The following is a 23397-nucleotide window of genomic DNA, read 5'->3' as shown; positions in this document are numbered from 1 at the left end:
AAAGGGAAGGGCGAAGCTGGTGCGAGGAAGAGTATGTGAGAAGGTGAGGCAGGCAGGAGCAATTGTTGAGCATGTGGGGAGCAAGTTATAAGGCTAGAATGACAGTTGGGCGTCATATCGTGGACAAATTTGACTGGTCATTTTGCTTACAGAAAATTCGTGGGGTTGTCAGGCCAATGAAAGTTTTAAACAAGAGATGAAATATTTAGGCTTGTTCCCAAGTTTATTCTAGGGTTTGCTACTTGAGCGAACTGATGTGAGCTCAAATGGGATCAGGAGGTAAGGAGTTCATTTAAGAGAGAATTTCAAGCAGGCAGTATGTGAACTAAGTTGATAGCAAAGGTGGAATTGTGTTTGAGAATGACTACAGAGACACCTTCCAGAGAGGTTAAAATTGTCAAGTTGGAGAGGCAGAAAGGAGGATTCTGACAGAATTCATTATTCTGTGCAAGAGACTTACTCATTCCCATCTTGACGCCGAAGATGAAGCAATTGTTTAAAGTATTCATGTGCTCTGCCTCTTCCTTTCCTTTATAACTCTCTATCCTGCCTACCCTCGAGGATCAGCTTAATCTTACTTTTCCCAGGAAGCCTTTCCAAATCATTCAGGGGACATTGACAACTCTCCTATTTGAACTTTGACTGCAATAAAAATTAGCCATGAGGCCCCTTTTGAGAGTTAAAGAAGTGATACCTCCTAGGAACAAAAGAGAAATCTGGAAACCTAAGTTACTCTGTCACATACATTTAGCACTGTTGGCATTTTCTACCTTAGGGCAAACACTTACCATGGCCAAAGAGTACGGTGTAATTAACCAGGTGACTTATTTGGTCATGATACTTCCTTCTTTCTGTCTTTCATAGCTGTGAAATCTCATTCACTTGTTTGGCTTGTCTGTCCAATGTTCTTTTCTGCATCAATTTTTGTCTTTCTTTGGCTCTTTTTTATTTTTATTTTTATTTTTTGAGATGGAGTCTCGCTGTGTTGACCCAGCTGGAGTGCAGTGGCATGTTCTCAGCTCACTGCAACCTCTGCCTCCCGGGTTCAAGTGATTCTTCTGCCTCAGCCTCCCGAGTAGCTGGGATTACAGGTGTACGCCACTACGCCCAGCTAATTTTTGTATTTTTAGTAGAGACGGGTTTCACCATGTTAGCCAAACTGGTCTCGAACTCCTGACATGTGATCCACCCACCTCAGCCTCCCAAAGTACTGCGATTACAGGCGTGAGCCACCACGCCCGGCCCTTGGGCTCTTTCTCATTATTCAGCAACCACCCACTCTTATTTTTTTGAGGCTGCTTTTCTTACACTTTTTTCTGCTATATAACTCTATCCATGTATTGTTCGACAGGTTTTCATATTGAATAAGGTAGTAACGAATGCCTTTGGTTTCTCCACCCAGCACCCCTTCCAACTCCACCTCCAGTGTTATAAATCCAAGTTTTTGCCCCCAAATTCAGGTATGGAAATTAGAGAAGGAATTTCTCCTTGGGCTCATATAAACTTGTCAGCATTAAATAATGAGATTCAGAAAATATGATTAAGTCTAGAATTTATTTGAGCACAAAGTTTGAGGCTGTCACCACCTGGGTGACACAGACTCCAAAAGAATGGGGTTAGTGCATCCAAGTGTGGAGGTGAGGTTTCACTTATATGGGTAGAGACAGAAATGTAACAGAGTTGCAACATTTTTCATGCAAGACCAATTCTTAGATTATGTTACAGGAGTTTGATTGATTATAGTTTACTACATTCCAAGGAAGACAGATTCGACATTTTGAAAGGAGGTGTAATGGACTCTTATTTATGGCATCTTTCAGCCTTTCCTAATCGTCTACAGTGCAAGAGTAACATACTGTAATCTGTAATCAGAGAAGCAGGAGTTGCAGCTGCATGCTATGTGACTCAGGCCATATAGTCACATTTTTCTCAAAGCTCACGTAATTTAAAGTTCCAACAGCTTTAAGTTTGAATTATTTAATTTTACAAACTATAAAGCCAAGCAGTAAGGGCAGCCATTTTTGCTGTTCTGTGCATTGAAGAACTAAGAGAGGACTCTGGGCCGAGAAGAAATAGTGGGATCACCACAAGGAGCAGAGCGGAGGGGCAGTAAGCATGCCCTAAAGGGGGGCTGCCTGTGAGACCCACTCACGTGACCCTCTTCGAGTTCCAGAAAGCATCCCACAGTACTTACCACACATTTCTTTGTTCATGACAATTTAATTTGGGATTCTGTCAACCCAAGTAATCTCAACAAATACAATGAGCATAGTTATTTATTTATCTGTTTGTTTATTTTCAGTAGAGGTTATATTCCTTGAGATGAATGAGAGAAATGCTTTATTTAAAAAAAAAAAAAAAGCAGAAACATCTATAAATTGGAAAAAAAATACCTCTACTTTATTTCTGCAAAATCACAAAAGGATAAAATTTCTAAGCTTCTAAGCTTTCAAATGAGTTATGTCATTTTGTGTGTGTGTGTGTGGTGTTTTTTTTTTTTTTTTTTTTTGGAGGCAGAGTCTTGCTCTGTCACCCAGGCTGGAGTGCAGTTGCGCGATCTTGGCTCACTGCAACCTCTGCCTCCTGGGTTCCTGGGTTCAAGGGATTCTCCTGCCTCAGCCTCTTGATTAGCTGGGACTACGGGCACCCACCACCATACCTGACTAATTTTTTTGTATTTTTAGTAGAGACGGAATTTCGCCATGTTGGCCAGGCTGGTCTCAAACTCCTGACCTCAGGCGATCCGTTTGCCTCAGCTTCCCAAAGTGCTGGGATTACAGGCATGAGCCACCGTGCCTCGCTGAGTTATTGTTTTTTAAATAAATAAATCTATATTTAAGATAAACTAGGACAGATTTACATGCAATAAGATTTTCCTAGTTTCTATTTTTAGTCAATTATTCATGAAAACGGCAGGGGTTTTTTTTATATGAAAAGAGTAATTAATTCTGGGTTAAGATACTGACTGCAATCAACTGTAACGTGGGGAAAATTGTATCAATTGGAAGCAGCTTTAATTGAATTATTACAGAAGAAAACAGTTTGTGTTGCAAATTTTAATCTCATTATTCTTATTTAACTTTCATTAGAGACTGACTCTACTGTCTCTGTTTTCACTGATGAATTCAGAAGCGTAAATGATTTTCTGCATTCGTAAGGCTTTCTGAAGTAAAAAGAATTACAGGCGGATTTAAATTATGAAAACCTGCCACCACCTAATTGCCCAAGAAATCCAACAAGCACTTTAGTGATCATTTCTCCCATTTTCATAGCTAGCACTTAAAATGACAGTACATGCCATAATTTGAAAGTATGTGCACATAGAAAAAAGCCATTCAATCTGCCCATTTAGTCTCCCATTTATATCTCCAAATGCCTGTGCTTGATGGTGGTTGTAATGCAGAGTTGGAAAACTTCTTTTGAAATTTTGATTGATTCATTTCTTTTTCAGAATTACAGAGTACAAAATGTTTTAGCTTTACTTCACACAAATGTTTTGCCTACAGTCAAGGTGTCTCTGTAAAGCTATTGGCTTAATGAAATCAATAGTAATGATATTGTGGTAAAGTTCCAGCAAATATAGCTACAAGTTAATTTAATTAAACTCCCATAATTGTTTAGAACATTAGAGAACTGGAAAGGTTTCAAGGCAGTGATTTTGTTTTCATCAATATGTGGGAGCCCTGTCTGGCAGCCCTCTTGAATAATTAGTAACTCTCTTCAAAGAAGATGTACCTGCGTAATATGCTCCTTCTTTCATTCCACCAAGTGTTCAGGCGGGGACTGTTTAACCTGAGCCTTGTTTGAAATACATCACAAGCTTGAAGTGACATCTAAACTATTCCAAAGGAAATGCTAATTATGAATTCCTGGGAAAAGAGCAGGGTGCTGAAGTTCAATAGCGCCTTTCATCTTGAGGGCTTACACATGGCAATGAACTTGAGTGTCACATCTACAAGCAAGAAGACAGCCTCATAAACAGCCACTGATTTACTCTCTTGCATTAAAGGAAGAAATTCCTCTAACAAGTAAGCCGAAGAATCTCTGCATTAGATAGAGCAGAAAGAATAAGAGGGATAAGAGTGTTTTAACCTGCACTACCATGTTGAGCTATTCTGTGTCACTATTTCTGATGCTGATAATATATTTTTTCACAAAAGTTACATACAAAGAAAAACATATCAAACATCTCAAGACTAAATTTCAAATTAACTTCCACTTTTGTTTTGAGGCTCTCAGAAAAAGCAAACATATGGCTTAAACAAAAATACACCAATCCCCTCTCCTTTTTTTAAAGTGAGCCTCCATTATGGACCAGGCACTTTATATATTAACAATGCAAAGATGAGTAAGGTAAGAATTTTTTCCTCCAGAAGTTCACATCTAGGGGAAAACAGATAGTTTTACTAGTTAATGAAATATGGAGGGTTCTGAAATACAAGCATAAAAAAGTTTTGAATGAATTCAGCAGTACATATTCTCAAAATTACTTTGCAAAATATAGTTGTTTAACTTTTACTTTTATCACACATAGTGAATCAGTTTGCATTAAAAAATTAAGTCTTGCAAAGAGCACTCAATTTAATTCAATTTTTAATCTTCTAAATAACTTCAAGAGGCAAATTTGTCAAGAAAAGATGAGAACAAAGACATTTTGAAAGTGAATGCAATCTCATTTCCCCTTCTAAATATGATTTTTTCATGGCTTACATAGCCTTTGCTTATATGCACAAGTATTTCCCCTGACATTTCTTCAAATCGAATCTCCTGTCTTGCAGAGGCCAACATGAACTCAGTTTTCTACAAGAAATCAAAGACAGAACTTGTGTATAGGCATATCTGACTACTTATTGCTTGACAATTTATTGCATCTAATAAATATTTGCACTTAACTACAGCATCTTTGCCAGCTGAATTATAAAAGAAAAAGGGTCTGTATCTTCCTAGTACAATGACGAAGGAAGAAAGTTATGTTGAAGATGATGTGATGACGGTGTTGGTGGTGGCATTATAGTAAACATTTAATTAGCATTGTTTCACTAATTCTCACCGTTGATAAGATGTATACAATTTATGATTATCTCCATTTTACCGATGAGATAACCGAATCTTTGAGTGTTAAGTTAACTCATCTGTTTAGATAGCTTTTAAGAGTGTAGTCAGGATTCAAACTCAGGTCTAACTGGCCTAAGTGCATGCTTTTAATAACTACAATTTGCACTGAAACTAAAATGTGCTGACAATTGGAAGCAAATACATTTGTATAAGGTCTTGTTTGATTTATTATTTTATTTTATTTATTTTTGAGACAGAGTCTCATTCTGTAGCCCAGGCTGGAGTGCAGTGGCAGGACCACAGCTCACTGCAGCCTTGACCTCCCAGACTCAAGAGATCCTCTCACTTCAGCCTCCTGAGTAGCTGGGATCACAGGTGCTTGCCACCACACCCAGTTAATTTTTGTTTGTTTGTTTGTTTGTTTTTTGTAGAGATGGAGTTTGGAGTTTTGCCATGTTGCCCAAGCTGGTCTCAAACTCCTGAGCTCAAGTCATCCTGCGTTGGTTTCCCAAAGTGCTGAGATTCCTGGCGTAAGCCACCAAGCCTGGCCTGGCCTTGTTTAATTTAATAGCTTCATCTATTTGTCTCCAACAGAGAATTGGCTCTTTGACCTAATGTGGAAACTTACCTCCCTCTGAATGCTGATGATTATTTCCAGACTTCAGTCGTTTTGTAGCTAGGAGAAATCTTACAGATCACCTGCCTCGAACTTCTTAAGAGTAAAGAAAATAGCCTTCAGAAAAATCCTCGGTGACCCAAGGCACCCCAGCTCTCCTGTCCATTTCCATCATCTCGTGTTCTCTTCTCCAATGCCCAGTTTCCTCACCCTCAGAAACAGGCTTATGAAAGTGAAAACACACAACTCAATGGCATTTTAATGAATATATGCATGTGCATATATGTGTGTGTATACACATATATACACATATATACACATGCATATATATACGTGCATGTATGTATATATATACAAACACACATACATATATGTATAGGATACCTAAGGTACCTGAGTCTTTTGGTCTAAGACTAAATTGCCCAAATATTTTCATATTTATTGGAGTTGCTTTTTACTATCCCTCATACCTCTTACTGTCTAACTAACTTGCTCTATTTTTTTTTTGCTTGCTTTTTAGCATTTTTCTTCTCATCCAATTGCGGTTCCTAATAGTGAGAAAACAGACCATCAAGCATGTTCAAGTCATGCTTAATATAAAAATTAATAGACTCTGAATGAATGCTTGAGGAAACGTCAACAGATGAGATGGATGTGTTTTTTTATGTGGCCTTGGTCACTGTGACAACCAAAATGAGTGATTGAGACATAAATCTCAGTCATTGAGGCTTATTGAGAGCCAGCTTGAGGACAAGTTACGGATGCCTGTGTGGCTGTTTTTCCCAAAGAGGTTCTTAGGAGGTTTAGTATTTATACATTTTCCTTAAAAAAGAGAAGGCAACAGTGAGAGGAACGATTACATACCTGGGAGACTTTCATTAGTGCCCTGTAAGTTTACATTTTACATAAGATAAGGTGAACATTTGAAGAAAAAGGGAATGGAGGGAGCAGACATCCCAGGGAGGAGTGAAGGAATGACTAATCTCATTTTAGCTTTGTTCTGTACTGGGAAGACAAATCATTAATCAACATTACCAATGTGGAGTCTTTCAAAAGGGTCTGTTTAGCCCTTAGGGAAGCAAGCTGAATGGTAGTTAGTGAGGAAGGGCTACAGCGAGGTGTGTCCCACCCCCCATCCCATCATGGCCATGAACTTAGCTTCCAGTCTTTGCCTGGGGTCCCTTTAGCCAAGAGTGGGTCCCTTCAGTCATTTGAGGGCTAGAATTTTCTTTTTCTTTCTTAATTGATTTTAGTTTTTAGAAAGCAGGGTTTTGTTGTTTTGTATGTGTCTTTGTTTTTTTCATTTTTGTTGTTGTTGTTTTGTTTTCTTTTGTTTGTTTTTGCCTCATTCTAGGCCATGGCAAGGTTCATGGATAAACCATGTCTGAATAAAGATAAAAACAGCTGAGTGCATGTACATGATCACATTTTCAGTCTAGAACACCAATCCTATTTTTACTTAGAGTTAAAATTTTTTTCTCTTGTGGAAATTATGACTCAGAAAAATGGAATACTTTGAAATACAACCACAGAAATCACTTTTACTTTCCAGCTTCCTATTCTCACTCCTTTCAGATCCAATGAACTGAGAGGGGATGAGACTGTACAAAGAAAATACTGCCACTCATAGCTACGTACCTTAATTCAGCGCCAACCCGAGGTGATTGTTGCCACATCTCTAGGTGCTGAGAAGAAAGTGGGAGTCAGAGAGGTTTCCATGTCCCTCTAATCCAGCCTACTTTAAACCGTTAAGCAGATAATGCAAGGATTTAGAGGCTGATATGAGGCAGGACAAAGCAGCTTATTCTGCAGAACATTGTGACAGGTCAATCATGAGTAAATAGTAACAAAATAAAAAGTCATGAGAGTGTATCTATTTTCATGTTTCTAAACTTAGAGATCTTTATTACATGAGAAGTGAGGTATTTGGTATTTGGTTATTGTTGGGGTCTTTTACAGACCTGATAAAAGCATTTTTTTTTCTTTTTTCTTTTTTTTTTTTGAGACGAAGTCTCACTCTGTCTCCCAGGCTGGAGTGCAGTGGTACGATCTTGGCTCACTGAAACCTCTGCCTCTGGGGTTCAGGCAATTCTCCTGCCTCAGCCTCCCAAATAACTGGGATTACAGGCACCTGCCACCACGCCCAGCTAATTTTTGTATTTTTAGTAGAGACGGGGTTGCACCATGCTGGCTGGCTGGTCTGAAACTCTTGACCACAGGTGATCTGCCCGCCTTGTTCTCCCAAAGTGCTGGGATTACAGGCATGAGCCACTGCACCCAGCCTCATGTTCTTTTTATACTTGAATACTGAGCCAACTGAGAACCATAACCGTAAAGACAGGCACATAGGGGTCACAGCATCACCCTGATTGCTGATAAAGGTATTATGGAAGAATGTTTCTGCACAAGTCACCATTAATCCTGAAACACAATCCTGAATAGACTTGCTCACCCACTAGGGCAGGCATCTCTACATCAGCAGAGTTGGATGTGGGCTTCTAGCCAAGAGAAAAAGAATGGGCCCTGCAGGACAATTTCTCATTCCCAGCTCTTCTATCTGATAAGTCAGCTCAGCTCCCCTGGAGTAAATTAGGGGACAGAGACAGGCAAGTGGATTAGGGTAATGGTGCTCCTTCCACATGGAAACAAACATGAAGATGGAGAATAAGCATCCCCAGATATCATGGGTGTGCATAGACATTTGGTCTAATATTTGTTGTTCTATATATGTACCAGGCTTTATATATGTTGTGTCGTTTGCCCTTAAAATACTTTACCCCACCCTAGGCCCAATGCAATCCCATGAAGAATGCTATGAAGAAATTTTTACAAGTATTATTATCACCATTTTATGGATCAGAAAACTGAGTCTTAGAGAGGTTATTTAACCTACTCAAAGAACATAGATAATAATTAGAAGATCTAAGAGTCAAATACAAACCTGTGTCTCATTAAAACCCATTCTTTCCACATCTCCAGTTATTTGTCATGGTAATACATCTGTTGATAGTGTGATTACAACATAGTAATACATCCATTGATATCAAGCACATTAGATTTCTTAGTTGAAAACCATTCTAAAGCTGTGTTGATGGAAATTTAATAATTCATTAATATAAAGTTTAGACTGTGTTTTTTTAACTGTTTACGTTGAAATAATTTTAGGCTTACAGAAAAGAAGAAAAGATAACAGAATTCTCATACACCCTTTACTCAGCTTCCCTTAATGTTAACATCTTATATTAACCATGGCATAATTATCAAAATAAGAAATTAACATTGGTACAACACTATTAGCTAAACTACATACTTTACTCAAATTTCACCTTGGTTGTCACTGTTGACTGAATTTTTTGAGGGTAGGAACTGTATTGTATGCATTTTCATATCCACAGTGCCCAGTCGAATATCCGGTCTAGAGTTAGTGATAAGTGGTTGTGGAATGAGTAAATGGATGAATGGATTTTAAGTCCCATGCTACCACTTGCGTATGTTTGTGTGTCTCTGCATCTCCCAGGTTTAGAAGCATGTGAGGAAAGTCTATGGCTATGATTTGAATGGATGCATGTTCTTCAAAACTAAATTCCACATTGACTTTGTGAAACACAGTCCTTTAGAATTATGAGCAATTTGTAAAAGTAAAAGAGAGTGTACTAACGAGATTGAAACAAAGATAAAGGGGAATCTAGTAAATGGGCAGAAGGCTGTGGTGTTACATTCATTTTATTGTGTATATATGTGTGTGTGCGTGCATATGTGTGTGTATACATGCATGTGTATGTGTACTTGTGTGCATATATGTGGGTGTACACGTGCATGTGTGGAGTGTATGTGCACATGCATGAGTGTATGTGTGTGAGAGTGTGTATGTGTGTGTATTTGTTTCATAACATACTTCAGTAAGTACCTGGGCAAGAGATGTAATAGTAGTTGGCAATCAGTCCTGGATTTCTAGGCAGGTTTTAGAAATTTATTGTAAAACAAAATCACGGAAATTCTCTTGCTTGAAGAAGCAATTCAAGCAGATGCTTTTAAGGCTCTACTTGCTTTTGCACTGATTTCAGTAGAGATAACATTAATGAAGCATGAATGTGCTATGACAATGGTTTCTAAAAACTTGTGAAATAAACACTCTTTCATCTTAACCTTTATAACCAGGGTACATGAAGTCAGGAGAAAGGCAATATTCAAAGCACAAAATTCCTATTGGTAGCTTAATGGACCCTAAAATGTATGTTTTTCTTGCTGTTTCCTCCATCTGTTTTTAACAGAATTTAAACTATTAATGTGGCAAAGACTAGAAAGGCAAGAATACGGCATTGTTCTTAGCTGGGCAAAACTGGAATACAAAAGTTTTATGAGAGCTGATTTTCTTTTCAAAAAAGTTCAACTTCATAAAGGTTTTAATTATGTTATTATTGTTGTTTAGATGGAAGATGTCATAGCACGTATGCAAGACGAAAAAAATGGAATTCCTATTCGTACGGTCAAAAGCTTTCTTTCCAAGATACCTAGCGTCTTCTCTGGTAAGTCTGCATGGAGCACAGCTCTGTTTTCTCCTGTACCTCTTAGATAACTTTAAAAAACTGATTCCGGCTGTTCACTGTTGAAACTCTCTCTCTAATCCATTATTCAATAACTACTTATAAAATGCCCGTGGCGCGTTTATCATGTGAAACACTTGAAATGATAGTAAAACACCAGAAATCATGACCCTGTTCTAGGTTAGTTTGTAAAGACAGAATGAACGAATGTGAAATAAAAAACAATATTAAAATAAATAAAGACATGTAAAAAACAATGTTATGAAGGTTGTATATGGAAATTAGGAGGGTGAAAAAAATCAATGATTTCTTTTTCCTGACTGATGGGGAGTCAGGAAAGGGTTTCTACAGAGCAGTGGTGAGCTGTTTGAAAGATGAGGAAGAGCCGTATTCACTCAAGACCACTGTCACCACCGGCTGTGTTCACCCAACTCGACAGTGACCAAACCGTAGAGACCTTGGGTCAGGTTATGAGGGTCTGTGAAAGCTAGCCAAAAGAATCTAATTCTGATAAAAGGGAAAATACGGAGACATTTAAAATTTTTGGCAGAGGATATTGTGATGAAAGTGCTCGGGATAAACTGGCATTCAGTAAGGGCAACAGCACTGTGACAAGGGTAAGGCTCTTGCAGGAATAGTTTGGGTGCCCAGGTCCTGATATCCAAGGGCTAAAGGAATAGAGAAGAAAGAGCATGAGGGTTTAGTGAATAACTAGGCATGCAGAATAAAAGACATAGCCCAATGGATTTCGTTTTTGTTGTTGTTGTTGTTGGTTTATTTTAAAATGGGGAGACTGAGAGATAAAACAATCATTATCCAAAATGGGGAACCTCCACGGGTTTGATTGGCAATGACTAGAGAAACCCAAGACAAAAGGAAGTGTAATAAGCTAAGCATCTGTGCTCTGACTCAGAGCACACAGGAGGCAGTCAAAGTGCCAGTTTTGGGGCCTGGGATGTGCTGGGGCATGGCCTACCACAGCTTAGGGAAGAGGTGAGATCAGACAGCCCGAAGCCTCAGCAGCAAGGAGGGAGACGACGGCGGCTGATGCTGAGTGTGGGTGGGAAGGGCGCTCCATGGGATTCCTGTACAAGGGTTGCAGGCTGCTTCCTCACGACCAGGATCAAGAGAAGATTCATGATCAGGAGGCCGTCAAGCCTGGAAAGAGGGCAGAGATCAGGACAGGAATAACAGGGAAGCAGGCCTCCGCGTTGGGGTTTGAGAGCCGTGTTGCTGTCAGAGAGAAGAGAGGGAGCTTGGAGCTGAGGAGAGCTACTGTGGAACGACATTTTGCTCTAACAAAATGTGTCCTCTTTTTTCCCTGTTACTCCCTCTCACGCCCACTTCGTTCTAGTTTCTTGCTCTTTCTTAATGATGCCTTGTACTTTTGACATCTGTGGCTTCACTCCATTTCTCCTCTCCTCACTGTCCCACTTACAGGCCATTCTGACTGTTAAATTCCATCCCTTCTTCAGCAATCAGTTCAGAGAGCTCTTGGGTGAAAACTGTCCCGAACCTTTTGTCTCTGTGCTCTCAAAGACCTTGATTTTTGCATCTCTACATGCTCCACGCTGCCTTAGAGTTATTCTGCATATGTCTTATATCCCTAGCTAAACCTTCAGCTCCATTTGGTCAAGGATTCAGAGAGTTAACTCCACATCTAAACGCACATGTAAAAATGTTATTCATATATTTATTGATGAGCTAATGAAAGGGATGAACTTCTCTTCTTCAGAATTCAGGCAGATAAATGCGCTACATTGCCATCCTGCACTGGGAACTGTGGTCAGTTCAACTGTGTGCGACCTGCTTAGGGGCATTCAGCAATTATGAAAATACATAGGCCAAACAAAAAAGCTTTGCTCATCTGATTAAGCTTGGCTGCAATTTGGGGATGTCTACTCTATTGGAGTCTCAAATTTTTGATCGAGTTCTTCAGATAGCAAATATCTCAACAGCAAGCTGTTGGCAGATTTCTTGGTTGACAACATTAAGATTTTAATTGAAAAATAAGATTGGACATATAGATTGAGAATTAACCTGGGAATCTCTGATAATTGTTTTAATGTTCACTGCTGTAAAATAACAGTGGTAGCTATTAAATAAAGAGAATATCAATGACATTTTTCACGTTAATGTAATTAGGTCTAAGTAATCATTTTATGTTCCCTGGAAACTCTGCAGGCACGCTGTGTCTCATAGGTTCAATTCACTGCTTTGTCGTGGATTTAGTTGGTATATCTAGTATTATGTCTAGCACTTATCAGCTTCTTTAGATTCATATTCCCAAATTATAATGTACTCAAGCTCCATCCACTTTACTAGAACTTTTCAGTCTTTTCTAGTAATATCCCTCCCCAGATATTTCTTATAATCTCTGGGGGTTGTTAATTCCTCTGTTCTTTTGTGGCCCTAGTTGCAACCGACTGGCTGGCTTTCCCAGCTCTTTCAGCTTCTCCCTTCTCTCCCTGAGCATGTTTCATGGTCTGCTGCAGAGCTTCTAATGAAACAAGGAATCCACTGATTTTATTGCCCTTAGTAGAACCAGAAACCAGTCGTGATGAAGGCCTGCCATATGTGGAAGGAGGGTAGTGCAGTCGTTGCAGACTGGAGTCAATCCTTGCTATGGACTGTTCCACAGGGAAGGAAGGATCTCAAATGTTGTAAATCTAACTTTCTCAAGTTACCCATTTGTGCTCCTTAAAGCCTCATTACTTCCATGGACCGTTAGTATCAGAATCACTTGGAAACTTACAGGGAGAGAAGTGTTAAAGAATGCAAAATTACAGCCAGATAGTTCCAGTGTTCTATGCCACCGTAGAATGACTATAGTTAACAATAATATATCGTGTAGCTTCAAATAGCTGGGAGGACATTGAACCGTCCTGACAGAAAGAAATGATAAATATTTAAGATAATGGATATGTTAATTACTCAAAAAGGATAAATGTTTATCATTTCTCAAACACTTTTCATTATTTATCACCATACATGATTTGTTTCTTGTTTTGTGTTTTGAGACAGTCTTGCTCTGTCTCCCAGGCTGGAGTGCAGTGGTGCAGACATGGCAGCCTCACCCCCCTGAGCTCAAGCGATCCTCCTGCCTCAACACCCCAAGTTAGCTGGGACCACAGACACATGCCACCATGCCTGGCTGATGTGTAATTTATTTATTTATTTTTTTTTTAGTAGACAAGATCTCACCATGTTGCCCAGGCTAGTCTCAAACTCCTAGTCTCCAGCGATCTTCCTGCCTTGGCCTCCCAAAGTGCTGGGATTATAGGCATGAGCCCAGCTATCATACATTATTTGTATCAAAACATCACTATGTATCCCATTAATGTGTACAATTATTATTTGTTAATTTTAAAAGAAAATGTAGTATCTGGACCTACCCCCAGATGTACTAAATGAGAACCTCAATTTGAGCACTGAAGTTTAAGATGTACTGCCTTAAAATGCACCCAGAGAAGCTGGGCAACTCCGGGGAGCATCCTTGTTTTCCTGAGGGCTCTGGGATCAGTGGCCACCTTGCTTGTGCCGATCTTTCTCTTTGAAGGGCTCTAATCATCTCAGCAGTCTGGCCTCAATCAAGGCCACCCCAGTCTATCTAATGGCTTTAAAAAAAGTTTTACTTGGGAAGGAAAAAGCGGTTAGGAAGAATAACCTAGTTCTTTCTCCTTCCTTTACTCCCAAACTGAGAGTCTCTGTTGCCCCTAAGATTGATAGGTGTCAACAGCTTTGTGGCGGAATGAACACTACTCAATTCCACCAGACAACTCCCATGCTTCAAAGGAAAACATCGGTCGTGGTGGCCAAGTCATGCCCATATCCACCTCAAGTGAAAACAGCTGTGTTGACCAAGTGGTGCTATAATCCAATTCCCCCTGTAACATCTGCAATCCAGACCCAGAATCATGTCAAAGAATGCTATGACAAATATAATCTATCTAATAATAGGGTTTGTGTTTTGTTTTTCCTGCTAAATGCATTTTGTCCAGTGAACCATCTAAGACTTTTCTCTTTGTATTTGTTTGTTTGTTTGTTTTTTGTTTGTTTGTTTGGTCTTAAAGTTGTTGATTTCAACCTCCTGGTTTCCATAGTCCCAAGACCATGGGACAGTATCTTTGGATAATTCCTCTATGCCAGTTCCTTGAACTCTGAGATGAGAAATGTCCTTGAGTGGATCCAATCACAGCATTGCCTTTTTCTCCAGAAGTGCCTTCTCAGCTGCAGAGACAGCTCAGGCAGCCGCACAGGTCGTATGTGACTTGGTGTCTCAGGGCCAGGGAGTAAAATCAGTGGTGTACGTACACTGTAGAACTTGGCTAACAGCTCTCTTCCCTGGGATTCCGTTGAGATTCCCAGAACTTTGGTGAAGTGTGTGTGTGACTCTGTGTGTGTGTGTGTGTGTGTGTGGTGTGTGTGTGAGTGTGTGTGTGTGTATGTGTGTCTGGCACTGAGGCAATGTAAACCTAGAGGCTGGGTAATGACCCTGTGCAGAGAGCAGCCAAGGAAGCCTGTCTGCAGTTGAGAACAGTGAAACATGTAAGGAAGGAGAAGCAGAGAAGATGAGGCAGAGAGTGCTGGGTTACTGGTAGCTTTGCAGCTCTTGCCCCAGTCCACAGGCACAGTCCTGCAATCTCCACAAACTTCCTTCTGGTTTCTTCATCTCCTTCAATCTTCCACAGTAAAACATCGACCTTTTGTTTCACTATGTTTTCAACTTCGACTTCCCTTTTCTAGTTTAAACTTTTCCCATCTCTGTATTTCTTCTAATTATACCTAGGACTCATCCCCCATAGCACATATATTGGACACAAAGTACTTATGGTTGCAAAAAAAAAAAAAAAAAAAAAAAGAGTGTACATAAAAAATGTTATAAAAGGAGAATATTTGGGATTGATCAATGCTGCTCTGGAGTATGGCTGCAACAAATGCACTGGGGAAGGTCTTAGGAATGCAGATTTCAAACACAAACCACAGCTATTCTAATTCATTAGTGCTGAGATGGAACCATGGAATCTATAATTTTTGTTTTTATTTTACTTTATTTTATTTCTTTTTTCCCCTTGATTAAATATTCAGCTCAGATTATAGAAATATGTATTTTTAAGCTGATTTTAAAAATGTAGGATTGGTGTCTGCTGGTCTTAGATGCATGCTAACTACGTTTTTCTTTATATTTTTAATTCAATTCGATGAACATTGATCAAATACTCACTATGTTCCGGTAACTATAGTGGGTTTTGTGGGCTAGTATTTTACCGTTGCTGGGGAAATAGATTACATATACATTAGCAATAAATGTTTAACTTGTATGAGGAACCAAGGTAAGTTCCTTTAGCAGAGGTTTAAAAAGTCAGTTGTAGGATCACAACTGTTTAAAGGCTATCACTTTGTAATCTCATCTTCAACAAAGAACTTGAATTGTCTGTCCTTAACTACCACAAAAAATACCTTTAAGAAGTTTGAGTGTAACGGTATCAAAACCTTTAGAGCAGGCAGATAGATATTATTTGTCTCTTATTTTGTGATTTCTGCGAAATTGTACTAAAAGACATTTCCTTCATGTTCTCTAAGTTTCTAATGAAAAAAACAATAAAATAAATGTATTTTTATAATAAACTACGAAAAAATTATGTCTTTGAAGATTCGTTTTTAAAAACAAGAATATATAACCTGTATTTTCCTTTTCCTTTTTTCTGTAGTTGCCAAGAAGTTCACTGCTAAATTTAATGTTCCATTCTTTCTTTTTCTCATGTGATTCATCACTGGCATATCTACCTTTCTTTGTCTTCTCATTGGTTTTTTTTTTTTTCTATCTTTTATCGTTGTTCTTTTAAGTTTGTTGGGGGCTATATTGTAAATTGCTTCAAGTTATATTTTGAAGGCAGGTAAGGAATAAATCCTGAAGAGACATTTGAGAAGTGTCTACTTTGTGTTAAGGAGTGGTTTTGCCTGGAATCTGCCCCATTCAAGTGAGGATACATCTTGGCTTTGAACAAGTGCTCTACCACAATAGAAAATAAAAGATGAAGTTCAAATATTATTCCATGAGAGTTTCATGGAAGTGCTCAGTCACCGTTAACACCATTATGTCTTCAAATTGAAAAAAATAACTATATAGCTAAAAATATATTTGCAGATTTTGCTGAAGATTTTCTGTAAATGAAATCCATAAGTCTTATTCTTGCATGATAGCTCTTTCCCTGGAATTCATGTCCTGTAACTTATAATGTTTATTCATTCTCTCATGTGAAAATCTTTGTTAAAGCAAACTATGACACTCATACCAGCTAAAAATCCTTTGTACTTAAAACTCTAAATTTTAGAAGAATAGAGATCCAAATCCAGATGAAGCATAAAAGTTGATGAATAAAAGAGGAAATGATCAATTTTACATTTGTAAGATAGTTGCTCCATTTGTGATACTGTTTTAAACTATACAGTTTACCTTGGCTACAGGCAGATTTGAATGAATTAAACTGATAACATAGGTTTTCAGTTGCTTCACAAGATATTGAAATAGTGCATGGTTTCTTGTGTGCTCTATTCTAGAAAATATATTACATTGTAATAATATCAGATACTATTTGGATATAGATGTTTTGATTCATAATCATGTGTGCTTTATAAATTTTAGATGCATTACATAATAAACAGGCTTTAAATCCTGATGACCGGAATAATTGCTTTTTTAATATTTTAAACAATATTTTAATGTTTCCAAATAGTTTCAATGAGCCCTTGAGAATTTTTTAAATAATAAAGTTGGTTTTTTGGTTTGTTTGTTTGAGGCAGAGTCTCATTCTGTCATTCAACCTGGAGCACAGTGGCACAGTCATGGCTCACTCCAGCCTCAAATTCCTGGTCTCAAGCAATCTTCCTACCTCAGCCTCCCAAGTAGCTGGGACTACAGGCGCCTGCCACCATGCCCAGCTAGTTTTTTGTATTTAGTAGAGGTGGAGTTTCACCGTGTTAGCCAGGATGGTCTCGATTTCCCGACCTTGTGATCTGCCTGTCTCGGCCTCCCAAAGTGCTGGGATTACAGGCCTGAGCCACCGCGCCCGGCCAGCTTTATTATTTTGATGACATCTATTTTTTTTTCTTTACTTTGGAGGAAAATATTAGTAATTTGGAAACCTACTATGTGGTTAGTGGCTTTAAATGCATTAGTTTTGGTCCTTTCAACACTTCAAGATAATCATTGTTTTTCTCCATTTCCTAGAGAAGGTAATAGAGGGTCAGAGAGTTCAAGCCTTTGGGCCCCATTTTGAACAGTTTACTAATATGTAAACCACAGTGGGTCTGAGGCAAAATCCCATTCTGTTTCTCACCACCCCATGGGTAACCCCCTGTTGGTTGTCCTTCACATAATGTCCTGTGTTGTTTCTTTATGACAAGCACACACATGTCAGAATTGGTAGGATTCTGGGTACCTAGGACTCTTACATTCATCTCCCAACATACTCCTATTCCAGATGTAGCCCTATGGAGTACTCATCAAAACCACCTGAGCTTTTGTCTTCGTTTTACCTCTAAGGAGCAGTGTGACCCTGAGTAACCCAGTATAGTTTTTTCACCTGTAAAATTTGGAGATTATATCTGATGATCTCCAAGTTTGCTGTCTGCATAAATTCTATAATTCAGAGAACCCAGTGAAGGAGAAAGAGTGGAAGAACAATTAATAGGATAAGATAATAATAAGCTAGACTATTTACAAGGTAATTGAAATAGCAACACATCAATGGAAATCTCACTCTACTTTTTTTTCTCAAGGCAATGCCATCCGTCTCATGGCTTAAATTAAATATTTCTAAATGTATGTTACTAATTCAGACCGTTTCTCTGAACTCCAGTAAATTCAACTTTGTATACAGTGTTTTTGCTTGGATATCTCAAAGAAGTCTCAAACTGGACATGTCCAAGATGAGAGTCATTGTCTTACCCTCAGCCCCTTACCTGTTTTCTGCCTCAGTAAAAATTGCACATGCCAGAAATGCTGGGGTCACCTTGACTCTTCTTATCCCCGTCTTCTCATATCTGCTCCACCCACCAGTGCTGTCAGCTTAGCTTGGACCATGTATGCTTGTATTTTTCTACTGCAAAATATTATCTCCACTCACCTGAACTATCGCATTAATTCCTAACTAGTCTTTGCATTCACTCTGCACCTCATCCTGTCTTTCTCCAAAGGGCAGCCACGCTACTATTTTCAAATTACAAATCTGTCCAATTAAAATCCATCTTTGATATTAAGATTAAGACCAAAATTCCAAACAAGATCCCTATGGAAGAAAAAAACCTTTCCTCTTCTTTTTTTTTTTGAGATGGAGTCTCGCTCTGTCGCCCAGGCTGGAGTGCAGTGGCGCGATCTCGGCTCACTGCAAGCTCCACCTCCCGGGTTCACGCCATTCTCCTGCCTCAGCCTCCTGAGTAGCTGGGACTACAGGCGCCCAGCTAATTTTTTGTATTTTTAGTAAAGACAGGGTTTCACCATGTTAGCCAGGATGGTCTCGATCTCCTGACATGGTGATCTGCCCACCTCAGCCTCCCAGAGTGCTCCTGTTCTCTCTTATGGTCTGTTTGTGGTTCTTACTAATTAAGACAACACAAGACAGATTAACAGGAGAAACACATACACATTTTCAGAGGGATATGCTGAAGGTATTAGTATTAGGGTGGAAGTTTAGTTATTATATTTGTTATACAAAATGGAGGATTACTTTAGTTGGAGGGTCTTAAGATTTTTAGGAAAATTACATCAGTCGAGGGGTAACTGTTGGGGTGTTCATAGTTAAAATATGATTTCTGGGCTCTAACTGGGTTTCATTTTAGTCTCTGGTTTTTGGGGTTTGGCAAGGGTACGTTTACCTATGTCCTGCTTTTAGGCAGAAAAGGGAAAGGTGGAGAGCCCTTCATGCATTTTCTGGTTCTCAGTTGCCTTTACCTCAGAGTAATCAATATGCCAAAATGGTATATTTTTTGGTGGCATGTTCTGATCCTCTTCACCCTTAAGTAGCATCCTGGATCAGTCCCTCCCTGCCTCTCAGACCTCATCTGGTATCACTTCCTCTCTTGCTCTCTTGATTCTAGCTATAGCAGTCACTTTTCCATGGCCACTCTGGTCATGGAGACTTTTCACTGCTCTGCTTTTTCCTCCATCTAAAATGCTTTCCCTCCTTTTCCCCTATGCCCAGTTGAGACCCACTCACCTCAGGTCTAAGTCAGTTTCTATATAAATAAATATATATATATATATATATATATAGAGAGAGAGAGAGACAGAGAGACATGGCATCTTGCTCTGTGGCCCAGGCTGGAGTGCAGTCACGCGATCTCAGCTCACTGCAACTTCCGCCTCCCGGGTTCAAGCAATTCTCCTGCCTCAGCATCCTGAGTAGCTGGGATTACAGGCACCTGCCACCACATCCAGCTAATTTTTGTATTTTTAGTAGAGACGGGGTTTTGCCATGTTGCCCGGGCTGATCTCAAACTCCTGACCTCAAGTGATCTGCCCACTTCGGCCTCCCAAAGTGCTGGGATTACAGGCGTGAGCCACCACACCCAGCCTCTTATATGGTTTTATAAAACCACACTCTTCTCTTTCAGACTATTTCCCTCCATTTTATAATTACAAACTCATGAACAGTATTATGTGATTAATCGCCTTCCAAATGATAGTGTAAACTACAGGAAACTTCCACGTACCCACTCTGCTAACCCCAGCACCACAAAGAGCATCTAACATTGGAGGGGTTCATTAATATTTGTTAGATGGGTGAATAATAATTATGCTTTTTAGAAGGAATATTTGCATTCATATGGTCACTGTTGTGATTGTATGGCTTTATCAACAAATGTAAATTATTTGAATTTTTAAAAAGACTTTTTGTTAATTTTTTTTTTGCCCTTTAAATATTGTTCAAGTGAATAAAGGAACTTCTCTGAAATTATCTTATTCACAGTATAAATCATATGAACAAGAACCTAGGCATTACTCCCTTGTTTACTTTGAAGTGGGTATGTGAAGTCGGCTGTACCTCAGGATCTGTAGAATCCTGTGTTCATAATAAATTAGACATGCCTCAGGAGCCTACTGTGTATGAGCGTTTTGTCAGGCCTAGTGATTAAGAATTAAGGCATGCTGTCTGTCCTCGAGGGGATCACAGTCTAGGGAGAAGAGAGACAAATCAAGAAAGCAAGATAATTTCCACAATAGAGGTAAACCCAGAGGTCTGCAGGAGTGTGTGGAATTTCACTCAGGTTCCTGGGTTCAGAGGCTTTTCTTGGAGATGGTGACGTCAGAGCTTCATTGTGAAGCCTGAGTCAGACTTAGCCAGACATAAGAGGAGCACTTGTGCAACAGCTCGAAGGTGTGAAAGAGTCTGGCAAGCTCTGGGAACTCCAAATATTGTAGCGTGACCTTTGCACAGGATGAGGTGGTTGGAAAGTGCAGAGAGAGGACTCCAGAGAGGAAAGCAGAGGACAACAGTTAGAATCTGGAGGAGTTCAGATTTCATCCTGAAAAGAGTAAAGAGCCATCGAAAATTTTGAGCAGGGAAATAGCAGTATTTGTTTTTCTTTTTTCTTTTTTTTTCCAAACAGATTCCTCTGTAGGGAGTAAATGTAGAGAACAAACATCAGATTGTAGAGAAGGGAGACAAGGCCAGGACCGTGGCTGTAGTCTAGAACAGAGATGATGAAAGCTTGACCCAAAACCGGCCAGTAAGATTGAAAAAAAAAAATAGGATGCATGGGAGACTTTCTGGACTTAGGAAGGACTTCATTACTAATTCAATAGGAGGATTAGGGGTGGTGGTACGGGAAGTGAGGGGGCAGGTGAATTAAGGGAGAAGGCCCCACCCACAATGACACCCATATGTATGACTTTGACAATGAATGCACCACTATGCCTTTTCACATTGGGAAACACAAGATATTCTCTCTTCCTTTCTTTCTTCATGGCGAGAATGATGAAGGCATGATATGTTTTGGGTATATTCAGTTTCAGGCAACGTACATAGAACAACCAGATGAGTTGCCCTGGAAACTGTTGGATATACAGGTCTGAAATTTAGGGGAATTTATTCACATGCATATTTGAAACCAATGAATACATGAGATTCCTGCTGGAGTTGTGTGTGGAATGAGAAAATCAAGTCGCTAAAGATGATGGGGCTCTGTGGAACAGAAACACCGAGGGGAGCACAGAGCCCACAGTTCCTATGTGCTTGCTGTTAGTTTCCGGCCTTAGTTCACTTGGAGCAGCAAGGGAAGCAGGCTTAAGGGAAGATGTTCTGGGGAACCAAAAAGACCGCTTGTAAGTAACCAGGAATCCTGTTGTGCTGTGTCTTGAGATCTAGCACTCAGTGGATAGGACTCCAGTGGTTTTATTTGAGTCTTAACAAAGAGAACCAGTCAGCACATGAAGTCCAAACGTTCCACCAGTCTGCCTTGTTCAAAATGGGCCATGATTGGTGCATAAAAAAGTGTGAGGGAGGCCGGGTGTGGTGGCTCACACCTGTAATCCCAGCACTTTGGGAGGCTGAGGTGGGCAGATCACCTGAGGTCAGGAGTTCGAGACCAGCCTGGCCTGGCCAACATGGCAAAACCCCATATCCACTAAAAAATATAAAAAATTAGCCAGGCGGCCGGGCGCGGTGGCTCAAGCCTGTAATCCCAGCACTTTGGGAGGCTGAGACAGGCGGATCACGAGGTCAGGAGCTGGAGACCATCCTGACTAATGCGGTGAAACCCTGTCTCTACTAAAAAAAATACAAAAAGCTAGCTGGGCAGGGTGGCGGGTGCCTGTAGTCCCAGCTACTCGGGAGGCTGAGGCAGGAGAATGGCGTGAACCCGGGAGGCAGAGCTTGCAGTGAGCTGAGATCCGGCCACTGCACTCCAGTCTGGGCGACAGAGTGAGACTCCGTCTCAAAAAAAAAAAAAAAGAATGGGGTAGATGCTTCAGAGGTCTATATCCACGTATCAGTGTGCGTGCCTATAATCCCAGCTACTCAGGAGGCTGAGGTAGGAGAATTGCTTGATCCTGTGAGGCGGAGGTTGCAGTAAGCCCAGATCACGCCACTGCACTCCAGTCTGAATGACAGAGAGACTCTGTCTCAAAAGTAAACAAATAAATAAATAAATAAATAAAGTGTGAGGGAGAAGCTGTCCCCAAGTTCATGATGTACAAGCTTAAAACCAATGTTTCATTAAACTTCAGGTAATATCTCTGGAAATATCCACCACCACTGCCCCCAACCTATCCATATCAACCTAGCTAGGAATGATACGTACTTACAAGCTACAAAATGTTCTCATGTTCTTGATATTCATTAATTCTACTATTCTAGTATGGAGAAAAATGAGGTTTTCTCTCTTGGATGAATTCCATTCTCCTGCATGGATTCATTGGAAAGTTACTATGCTTCCAATGTAAGCCACAGTAGAAAAGAAACCAGAATTCCCTTCTCAATTCCTTGTAATGATGTAGGTTTTCATTAAACTTGAATTTGACTTGCCTGTAAAGCAGCCCACTGTGATTATAAAAGTCTGTAGGACTGCCTGTTGGCAGCAATCAAATAAAAAGGCCTCTGTTAAATCAGGTCACTGAATGTGTTTGAAGATGGAACTTCCTGAACTAATTGGCAGGAGCCAAAAAGGCAGGTGTTCACTCCAGATCATCAAGCACTGTTAATAGGGAAGAAAATGGTCAGAAATTAATAGGGCGTTCTTGTCAGTCATTCCTGTGTTTCATCTGTTTCTGTCTTATATCTTTCATTAGTTTAGGAAGGTTCTTCATCATAAAAATGTTGATAATTAAGGCACAGAGTCTCTTTGCCCTCTTCTGTTGAAATTTGACTTCTAGTCCTTATGTGATTTGGTTGCTTTTAACATGCTGTCTTACCAAAGGATTATCACCAACTGGCAAGAGCAAAATTTGTGGTCAGAAGCATTGTCTAATAGTCCAAATGTCGTGTGAGTGTGACTGATCTTAAGTCTTAAGGTTTATAAGAATGTCTTTAATTCTCTAGAGCTCAATTCCTGCTACTTTTTCCTCACTGTTCTATTCTTTTCAGCAAGTTTGATAATAAAGGAAGCCCTAATTAGTGACATGTTGACTTCAATTGCATAGACATAGGACCTGTTATATTTCATATCATTAAATATGGAAGA

At 39.7% G+C, this 23397-nt stretch overlaps 1 protein-coding gene across 3 annotated transcripts in view; it reads left to right on the top strand.

The window, feature by feature from the left end:
• Window positions 1–23397, top strand: part of RGS7 (regulator of G protein signaling 7) — a 568234-nt gene that overhangs the window by 240452 nt on the left and 304385 nt on the right. For all 3 annotated transcript variants that reach the window (XM_017953401.3, XM_017953404.2, XM_017953406.2), the window contains exon 3: window positions 10101–10197. In XM_017953401.3, coding sequence (XP_017808890.1) covers window positions 10101–10197 — 97 coding nt within the window. The remainder of the gene's footprint in view (window positions 1–10100; window positions 10198–23397) is intronic.

Source organism: Papio anubis, chromosome 1, assembly GCF_008728515.1.
Source record: "Papio anubis isolate 15944 chromosome 1, Panubis1.0, whole genome shotgun sequence".
Classification (NCBI taxonomy): Eukaryota; Metazoa; Chordata; class Mammalia; order Primates; family Cercopithecidae; genus Papio; species Papio anubis.
The sequence above is the reverse complement of the archived record's forward strand: the minus strand, read 5'-3'. Positions and strand labels throughout refer to the sequence as shown.